The following is a 10562-nucleotide window of genomic DNA, read 5'->3' as shown; positions in this document are numbered from 1 at the left end:
GCGTGCTTCGCTCGCGTCTGAACGCCCTGGGCCGCGGCCTCCCCGCCCCTGCGCGGCTAGTTGTCCAGGATCTTGAAGAAATACTGAACCTGAAAGACAGACAGGGTGTCCCTGTGGCTGCGGTGCCAGTCCGGCCTCCGCCACCTGCTGGGGCCCTGGCCACCGAGGCTCGCGGAGGGGCGGGGAGGGGGCGGAGACCCAGCCCGGGAGGATTTCAGAGTCAGAAATCCTCTGGGGGCTCTACTTCACCTTGTTTAGAAAACAAGCTTTTAATTCCCGGTGGTGCTTCAAGTCTGTTTTTAAAAAGTCCCAAGTTGTTAGTATTACTTTAAAAAAAAAAAAAAGCGAGGTTAGCGTTGAGGTTTGGTAAGTTAAGAAGGTTCGTACCTTGCTTTTTTTGGTTCATGGTTTGGCCTAAGGCCTTATTTAAAAATTTGCCTGAGAAAGAAGACAAAAAAAGAGCTTCTGAAAAACATTTATCAGGCATAACTGAAGATTTGGTATTGCTTTAGTGTTTTGTTTGGGAAACGCCCGAGCAAAAGCTGTGGCACCCAGTCTGGAAACTGGACCCCCGTGCACAGCCAAACCAACCCACCCGGGGCCCAAGAGGCCCCGAGGGGTGCAGCCCAGCCGCCCCGGAGGCCGGAGACAGCAGGAGCAGCTCGAGCCCCCACCTGCTGCTCCGGCTACAGTCCTGCTGATCTGCTGTTTGTTCTTCAGAAACATCACCTGAGACTTCGTCATACCTGGGGCAGCGAATCATGATGGCAAGTTGAGACCAGAGGAACAATGACTCCATTGAACAGAACGGCAAAGGGGACAGTGGGCAGGCCCCTCAGCTGCGGAGGTTTCCGGAGCCTCCCCCACACAGAGCGCAAACCGCAAAGCCCACGTGCTGACCGCACGACTGGGAGGGTGCCTGACACAGCCTGCATGGGGGGCGGGGGGGTTTCCCTGGGAGGCATCCTTCCTGGACAAGGTGTTTGTGTCGCTGACACACTCACTCTGCAGCGTCTGGAATGCGGGGCGCCTATGAATAGGAAGGCGATGGCTTTCAGCCTGGGGAAAAGGCACACTGATTCCAAGCGAAGGGTGGTTTGCATTCCGGAGGCTGGCTAAGGTCATAACCTGGTCGGAACAAACGTGACGCCCTCTCGGGGCCTTTCGACCTGAGCTGTTGAGTGTCCCCATGTGTTGTCCGCCTGTCACTTTCCCTGGGACCTGGCCAGTCCCTCGTCCCTGCACCCTCTTCACACGGGGCCAGCCTGTGCCCTACCTGCGACCCTGAGGGCGGCAGGCCCAGCTGGGACACGGGGGTGGGTGAGTCTTCCTGGAATGGGTGGGGTCCGCTCTGTGCCGAGCACACTGGGAACCGTGAGGGCGAGACCCACGGCAGGCGGAGCTCGCCCACCTGTCTTCCCGCCTCACGGCTCACACCCCAGCAGGAGGGACTTGCGTGTTTCTGGGCCTCTCTCTGCCGCTTCCCCCAACACCCCTGCACCAGCTGGACACACAGAGTAATCGACCCCCTAGGGATGACGAAGCCACAGAATCAAAGACGGGCCCGGAAGCATCACTGGGAGGAAAGCCAACCTCCTACAAGCTAACTTACAGCTTCGACCATGTTATCCTGAATAAGAAATAATCTTGTAGTGTTAAGCCAGTAAAATCTTGGGGCTTATTTGATAATGCAGTTAATATTTTTTTAAATCAAAAAAAGTAAAAAAAAAAATCTGTGCTCAGAAAACCGTAAGACACTGAAGAAAGACAGATACAAATAAATGGAAGGCTATACTTTGCTCATGGATTGAAAAGATTAACACTGTTAAAATACCCATACTACCTAAAGTAATATGCAGATTCAGTGCAATCCCTGTTAAAATAGCAATGGCACGCTTCTCAGAGACAGAAAAACTAATTCTAAACTTTATATGGAACCACAAAAGACCCTGAATAGCCAAGAGAAATCTTAAGAACAGAGCAAGAAGTATCATGCTCCCTGATATCAGACTATACTACAAAGCTACAATAGTCAGAACAGTATAGTAGCAGCAATACAAACAGATATAAATCAATGGGACACAATACAGAACGCAGAAATAAATCCTCACTTACATGGTCAGTTAATGTATGACAGAGGAGTCAAGGATGTACAACAGGGTAGAGACAGTCTCTTCAGTACGTGGTGTTGGGAAAACCGGATACATACAAGCAATAAAACCACCACTTTCTTGCACCATATGCAAAAATACATTTAAAATGGATTAAAGCCTTCAATGTTAGACCTGAACCACGAAACCTGAAGATACCACAGGCAGCAAACTCTGATATCATTCTTAGCAGGTATCTTGTTACATGTCTCCGTGGGGAGGGAAGTAAGAAAGAAAAACATGACTACATCAGAGTAGAAAGGTTTTGCACAGTGAAGGAAGCCAACAGACAAAAAGATCACCTGCATGGGAGAGGTATTCATAAATGACATATCCAACAAAAGGCTACTATCTAAAATATATAAAAAACTCATAAAAGTGAACCCTTCCCCCCCCCCCCAAATCCCAAAACAATCCAATTTAAAAATGAAGGGGAACCAGAATAGACACTTCTGCCCAGAGGACATGCAGGGGCCAGCACACACACAGAAAGATGCCCAGCCTCAGTAATCAGGGAAATGCCAATTAAAGCCACAATGAGCTATCACCTCGCACCTGCTGGAGTGACCACCATCAGTCAATCAACAGTGTGCTGGCGAGAACACGGAGCAAAGGCAGGCCTTGTATACCAGTGGTGGGACTGAACTGGTGCAGCCGCGGCGGAAAGCAGTATGGAAATCCCTCAAAAATTTAAAAACGGCATATACGATCCAGCCATTTCACCTCTGGGTCTTTATCTGAAGAAAACAGAAACACTAATTCAGAAAGGCACTCGCACCCCCACTGCGGTCACCGCAGCTCCAGCAGTGACAGCCAAGACATGGAAGGGACCGAGGGGTCCGTCAGCAGACGGGCGGACCAGGACAGCTGGTCCTTGTGCACCGTGGAGTGCTGCTCAGCCACGAAGAAGTGGTCTTGCTGTCTGCAGTAACGTGGATGGACCTGGAGGGTATTCTGCCAAGCGAGGTCAGTCAGACAGACAAAGACAAACACCCACAGTGTCACTTATACGTGGGCTCTAAAGAAATGCACAAATAAAATGAAAACAGACCCGAAGGCACGACCAGCTGGAGACTGCCGGGTGCAGGGAGTTGGGAGATGAGATATAAACAGTAAATAGGGTTCCTGCTTCTGCGCTTTTAAAAAATTTTTTACCCGGAGATGTGTTTTTTGATTTGAGAGAGAGAGAGACAGACAGACGCATCTATGGGCTGCCTCCTGTACGGGCCCCAACATCAGACCCACAACCCAGGCACGTGCCCCGAAGGGGGGGATCGAACCCAGGACCTTTCGGTGCATGCCACGATGCTCCGAATGGGCCAGCTGGCCGGGGCCGCTTCTGGGCCTTCATCAACGCTCCCGCTTCTCGGCGGTTTACGTGGCCCCTCAGCAGGTCACACGTTTCTCGGTGGAGGGACAGCGTCAACTACCTCCCTCATGGAATGTACTCTTAGCACATCCCGGACAGGAGTTTTCACACAAGTCCAGTCCATCAGACGCTTTGCTCCTGACACAGAATGAGGGGAAGGAACTTTCCCACCAAGGGACCTGGTCATCAAAGGTGGGCCAAGTGCCACCTGGACACAAAGGCATCACTCAGAACGGCTACAGCAGGAAAAAGGAGACAGGCCGGGCTCAGCACCTTTGGCAAGCAGTATTATCCAGGTAGAACTTAGTAACTTGTTTACATTGTATTTATTTTATTCCAGCTAAGGGCAAGTGATACTAATTTTCCACTTCGGGCAGTAAAACAGATTTAAGTATAATAACGAAGGTACTTGGAAGAAAGGTGGTAAATAACGTCCTGGCTGGCGCTCAGACGCAGTGAAGAGCATGGGGCGATACCTGGCTGACCGGGATTCTAGAGCCTCTGCTCCCAGTGTGGCCTCGGGGGACGCTGAGGTCTTCGGTTCTCTAGCTGACCTGGCCAGAACTAGAACAGCAGCAGCCCTCATTACCCAGGGCACCGCTCCAAGTCCAAGTTAAAAGCCTTATCAGTGATCTGAGAAGGAAACCGGTTATCAGAAGCTTTCAGAGTCTACTGATAGCCAGAGTCCCGGCTTCTCAGAGGATTAGTAATGCTTCAGAACAGGTGCCTTTAGCCCACGGGGAGCTAAGTGAGTTCTCTCCGAAAGCCCAGGACCACAGGTCTTAGAAGCACAGAGGGAGACCATGCAAGGAGCAGGCAGGAGCAGCTTTAATGGAGCGAGTAAAGTGATCCTGGCGTCGAATGCCAGAGAGAATGTGCCTCCCTCTGTTCTTTCAGAGGGGCCAGTGCCAGCCAGACCTGACACCTGCCAGCCTCTGTGCTTGGCGCTGGGAAGCAGCGAGGTGGAGGCCTGCCATGGGCCCACTGGCACCCGTGTGCACCCACTGGGAGATGGGTGGATGCAGGCAGATGCCCCGGTGCACGTTTCGGTTCTGCACGGTGCCCTCGGAGACGGTCAGCGCCGGCACATTGAGAGATGAAGCGTCTCACTCAGGCGCCGCCTCTCACCCGGCAGAGATGCCGCTACTTTGTTGAGCCACAGATGAGTCCCCGGCCCAGTGGGAAGGCCCCCCTGGAACAACACCAGGGCCGTTTCCGGGGAAACTCGGGCCTCCCTCCAGCACAGGCCCTCTGCAGACGGGCTGGGAGAAGCCGGGAAGGCCGGGGAGGGCCCCGCCGGGCCAGCCCCCGTGCCAACACCGTCAGTGCTGGACCAGCCTGGAGTCTAGGGCTCCAGACCCAGGGCGCGGGGGGAGCACCAGGCCTTGACAGAGGCGGCTGGACACGCGCCCTGCCCACCATCACAGCCACGGAGCCCCGACGTCCCCTCAATTCTCTTACAGACGACAAAACTTGGCGCTGAGCCCTACGAGTAGCTCCTCCCCGTGTGTTCGCCTTCCCCGTCGGCACAGCGGCCGCACCTGCCGGGTCTTCAGGCTGAACAAAAACTTCCCATCACAGGGACCGCACCTCTCAGCGGTCCTGCCACCCCACACCCTCCTGCAGCCACCGGCTGAGAGCAGTGCCCTCCCCAAAGCGGGGAGCGGCTGACCTTTCCTCCCACAGGACTCGGCACCTTTTCTGACCTAAGTAACGACGCAGGGACCCTTTCCAGAGCTTCCTCCTCAAGTTGTGCTTCGTGACTCCTCATCTGCCTGGAAGGCGGCTTCGGCTGGTTGTTCCTAGACCCCGCCCAGCCCCCTCCCAAATCTGAAACTGTGAAGAGATGTGGGGGCTCTGGTCCCCTTCCCTTCCCACTCCCAAAGGTTACAAAAGTGCTGAGAGCTACCATATCTCAGTGTGAGTCACGCCAGTTCTTTGATGTTTACAGTTTAAATTTCACTCACTCTTGCTACATATTAAGTGCTTTAACAGATTACCATATATAATTCTTACAAATTAACAAAGTACATGTCATTAGTCCCAATTTCAGTGGATAAAACAGAGGCGTTTACAGCTGATTACTCACCCGAGGGCAGGGAATGGCTGGTGCCTGGATTTGGTCTTTGCAGGTCACGCACTCCCAGGACCATGGAGCTTGGCCTTGCCTCTTCCTGGCTACATGACCTTGGGCAGGTCACTTCTGCTTCTCAGATTTCATGTCTACACGACAATACCCATCACCCAGGGCTGCTGGGAAGGTGACATGGGACTGTGCAAAGCACTCCCACAGCGCGCGGCACACAGCCAGCACTCCGTGACGGCGGCCTGCTCTCGGCTCTCCGATGCCCCGCGGTGCTGCGGCCCAGCCCGCTGTGTGCCCACGCGGCTGCGGCCCCTCGGAGGACAGCCCACACGAGTCAGCAGATCGCAAAGGGCAACGGCCGACTGAGGACCTTGACAGAGACGCTGAAGAGACGAGGGAACCATGTGATCCTGGAATGGATCCCAGCCTAGAAACATTGTTTTTCTTTTGTTACAAAAGACATGTGCGGGGGAAACTGCAGAGATGGCTGGTCTGGGCGCACAGTGGTGCGGACTGACTTCCCGATGTCTGACCGAGGCTCCGTGGTGACGGGAAAGAAACCGCGTGTCTCAGGGAGTCTGCTCCGAGGAGCAGTGACGTGTGCATGTAACGCCCTCTCACCTTTCGGGGCCTCAGACGCTCGAGGGGCTGGGAACCACTGCTGCCTTCGAGGATGGGCAAAGGTAGGTGCCCCAAACAGGGCTGGAAGCAGCCCATCTGAAGGCGGGAAGGCCACTGCTCAGTCCCCTGCACCTTGGCTGCCATTCAGGGCTCAAGGCAGGCCTTCGACGTTGGCCAGGTGCCAAGGGGATGGGAGGGGCCCCAAGCCGTGAAATGGGGATGTGGGCACAGAGCAGGCAGGGGACCTCCACGGGGACGGCCGGGTGTTCGCAGGAAGGAAATCAGAGCGGGCTCATGGGACGAGTGCTGTGGACAGTGAGCAGCGACTCGGCAAAGGCCTCTGGTTGGTGGCCCGGGGGCCCCCGAGGATGTGGGCTGTGGAGACAACGGCGTCCCGGCGGCCATCACAGGGGACACTGAGGGTGGAACATGAGGGGTCACAGTGCCCTTCCAGGAAAGCACCCAGGGTGTTGGCTCCTGGGTCTGGTCTGGTCTGGTTGCTGCACTTCACATGTGAAGGTCAGTTCAAAAAGCTCCAAGAGGAAAATGACCGAACTAAAAGGTGACTAAAATCATTCAGAAGCTAGGACATCACTTTTACGCACATTAGAAATGTAAAGAAAAGCTCTTAGATCAAAGCCGACAGGACGCAGAATCAGATTTAACAGTTACTGACGGGAGCGGTTGGGATGAGCGTTTCCCTTAAATCCGGAAAGAAGCTGGGAGAGCAAACGTGACCGTACCGTAAGATTTAAGGAAAAAAGGCATTCTTGCAAGCAGAGAGTCGGGTCAGGATGGCGAGCATCGCCGTGGCTGGTGTCGTTTGAAGGGCACGCGGGTGCGGTGGAAGGCGCAGCCTTCATCTCTGGTGGCGAGGTCATCAGAGGCAACTGCACATTTTTCTATAAACCGCCCCCAGTGGGCCGAACATGCATGAGTGAAATCTCAGGCTTCTGTTACACACCACCGGCCCCGGGGAAGGCGCACGGGGACAAGGGCGCTGAGCTGAGGGGGCCCGTGTGCCTGCGGGCCAGCTGAAGGAGGACAGACAGGGGTGCTGTCACAAGCGAGAGCTCAGAGGACAGGGAGACTCCTGTCCCCGCCCCCACGCCGCCCGCCCCCGTCACTGCCCCAAGCAGTCCCCGCAGGCCTGCTGCTTCCCCGGGGACGAACTGCTCCGGGTCAGAGCCTGGTCCGGCCTTTCTCTGTACTGACTGGCCAAAAACGTTCGTTTGGTTTTCTCCTAGGATGGCTCTAAACAGCACTTAGTTGTCTCTAACTTCATTCGAGACAACTCTGTTAGACTGTATTGTGACAGCTGTCCTATCAGTGTGCATTAAAGAAAAAAAAAAACGTATCAAAATTGGTGAATTTTTGTGCAGCCGTTTTAATGTTAAAGATGGAAGAAAATATGCATCATTTTCAGTGTACTGTGCTTTATTATTTCAAGAAAGGTAAGAAACGCCACTGAAATGCAAAAACAAATGTGTACAGTGTGTGGAGAAGGTGCTGTGACTAATCGAACGTGTCAAAAGTGGTTTGCGCAGTTTCTTGGTACTACTGACATCTTGGCCAAATAATCCTTTGCTCTGGAAAGTGTTTAGCAGCCCCCCAGGCCTCTGCCCACTAGAAACCAGGAGCAGGACAGAGCCAACATACTCAACGTACCCACATCAATGAAGTTATTGGTGGAAAGGAAAAGTGTCTTTTATTTCATGGAAAAAGCCCACATGAACTTTTTGTCCGACCGTGAGCGAGGCTCTCACGGAGGAAGCACGGCGCCGCCCACCAACCCGGCTCGTTTTTAGGCCCAGTTTCTCTTCCTTTGCTGGTGCTCAAGGGTGGAGAAAGGCCTTCACCACAGGAACCTCCTTCCTTTAGCAGCTGTGCCCCCCGCAGGGCAAGAGCGGTCCCCTCTCCTGCTCCCTCCTGCACCCACACGGTCCGGCCCGTGCCCTCCAGCCCTCTCTCGCCCCGGCATCCACTCCCAGCAGCGTCTTGCACCCTGCACTGCCCAGAGTCGCTGCTGCGACCACACACACACGCACGTGCGGACATCAGTGAACAGAATGAGCGGGACTCCGTCCCCCGGCCAGCAAAGACCAGGACGGGTCTGCGATGAGCAACTTGGGGTCTGGGAGGGCAGGGAATGAGTGGCTACATTCCTATTTAATAAAGAGAAAAGGAGATAAGGTTTCCAGAAAGAAACACGTATGACAAATACTTGTTCTATCACGAATTAATCTTAATTTATTTTCGAACAAGAGCACCAGTGACCCGTAAAGATTCCAGGAGTTCCTTGAGTTTCTGGAATAGCAGAGAACAGTGCATTATTTAAAGCCTTATCAGATTTCACTTAGGGCAGCTGGGCTCCGAGTCACAGCCTGATTTTGAATGGTATGATTCTGGCCTGGCCCCAAGGCTGGATAATGTATTTCTCTAATGTCTCCTGTTCTCTTCCACTACTGAGAACAGCACGGTAATGTAAGGCTAAAACAGGGCCCAACCAATCAAAATATAGGCAACTCCTGTACGGCAAACGCCTCCGGTGCGATTTTCAAGATTAGTGGTGACTGGCTCCAGAAGTGTTTCTTGTTGTTGGTTTTTACCTTCACCCGAGGATGTTTACTGACCTAAGAGAGAGAGGAAGGAAGAAGGGGAGAGGGAGAGAGGCGGCCTGAGGGGGGAGAGACATCGGCTGGTGGCCTCCCGCACTCGCCCCAGCTGGGGGTTGAAGCCACAACCCAGGTACGCGCACACCTCCGACTCACGCACCTCCGGGGGGACCCCGAGACAGCTGCTTTGTCTGATCACCCACCGAACGACACTGGACGGTCCCTGTCTCGGCTACTGTGAGGGACGCTACAGTGAACCTAGGGGTACATACATCATTATGGTTTCCAATTTCGCGGGTAGAGAGCTGGAAGGGGGACTGCTGGGTCACACGGCTGCACTGCCCCTCATCTTCCAAGGAGCCCCCACACCGGGTCCACAGTGGCTGCAGCCACTGACATCCCCACCAGCGGTGAGCAGGGACAAAGGTGCGGTGCACGTGTAACGGATGCTAGTCGGCCACAGGAAAAGATAAAGTGTTGCTGTTTGTGCCCTGGCCAGTGTGGCTCAGTAGGCTGGGGTGTCCTTCTGTGACCCAGAGGGTTTCGGGTTCGATTCCAGGTTGGGGCACATCCCGAGGTTGTGGGTGCCGTCCCTGGCTGGGGTGTGCATGAGGGCAACGGATGGACGTTTCTCTGTCTCTCCCTCCATTCCCCTCTCTTTAAAATCAGTAACAATATTGAAAATTTACCCTTTGCAACATCACTGGGAGTCTTGGGAGTATCGTGCTAAGTGAAATAAGTCAGATGGACAGGACAAGGCCGAGAACCGTGTGATTTCACTCATCCGTGGGACATAAGACAGAAAGCAGCAAACGAACGAACCGGCCAGCCCCATACACAGACGATAGGACGTGGCTACAGGGCTGGGGGGGCGGCGCCACGGGGTCAAGTACACGGTGACGGAAGGAGGCTAGACTGCGAAAGGTGAGCACGTGACGAATGAAGTACACAGAGGTCGAGTCACATGCCTGAAACTGACGTCATCATCAACCATGTCACCCCAATACATTTGATTTTAAAAAGTCCTAAAACATATGGAATTAGTGCTTTAAAAAGGGAGTCAGATGGAATAGCCCCAGGAGGAAAGGCTTCCTGCCGGCGTTCGGAGCCTCCTGCCGTGGCCTGGTGCTCACACTCTGCCTGCCTGCCGGTCTCACTGCACCGCCTCCTACGGGATCCGCGCGGCCCTCCCCCATCACAGCAGCCCGTCCCCAGGGAGCTCGTTAGTGCAGCTTCCGTGTGTTTGCCTCGTGCAGGCCCCCGCACCCGCCTCCTGGGACCCGGGACTCCCCTGACACAGGCGGAACTCTCCCTGCAGGGACGCGCTTGGGATGAGACAAAACAAAAACAAAAACAAAAACAAAACTGACCACTGGAAGTCATTACAGTGACCCCTAGAGGACTCCCAGAGGCCCTTTGCTGAGTGTGACAAGGCCTGACCACGGCCACCCTTCGGGACACCAGCTCAAGTCTGTGGGGACTTCGGGGACACTGGCTACTGTGAAGCTCACTGAGCATTGGGAAAACCAGAGTCACGAAGAGTAAGGCCTGAGAGACCGAGTGAGACCTGCGAGAAGCTGTCCCTTTTTCGTGTGGTCCCCACCTCCTAAAGATGGGTAGTAGTGAAGGTGATGAGTCGCATTTCCAGTTCCCACCTGGGGCATGTAAATGAGAGGCTCGGGACAGGCGCCTTTTTCTGCAGGAGGCCCCGCCCTGGCTGC

The 10562-nt window shown here is 54.3% G+C and overlaps 1 protein-coding gene across 4 annotated transcripts in view; it reads right to left on the bottom strand.

Moving 5' to 3' along the window:
• Nucleotides 1–10562, bottom strand: part of NME7 (NME/NM23 family member 7) — a 94173-nt gene continuing 83611 nt past the window's right edge. For 2 of the 4 annotated variants that reach the window (XM_037167509.2, XM_037167511.2), the window contains one exon: nucleotides 1–89. In XM_037167509.2, coding sequence (XP_037023404.1) covers nucleotides 57–89 — 33 coding nt within the window. In that variant the 3' untranslated portion in view covers nucleotides 1–56. Of the gene's footprint in view, nucleotides 90–387; nucleotides 439–8138; nucleotides 8860–10562 lie in introns of those variants that run through there. The other 2 variants (XM_053659303.1, XM_037167508.2) reach the window with 2 other exon arrangements.

This window comes from Artibeus jamaicensis, unplaced genomic scaffold, assembly GCF_021234435.1.
Source record: "Artibeus jamaicensis isolate MK-2021 breed Jamaican fruit bat unplaced genomic scaffold, CSHL_Jam_final scaffold_625, whole genome shotgun sequence".
Taxonomy (NCBI): Eukaryota; Metazoa; Chordata; class Mammalia; order Chiroptera; family Phyllostomidae; genus Artibeus; species Artibeus jamaicensis.
This window is presented reverse-complemented; position numbering and strand designations above follow the sequence as displayed.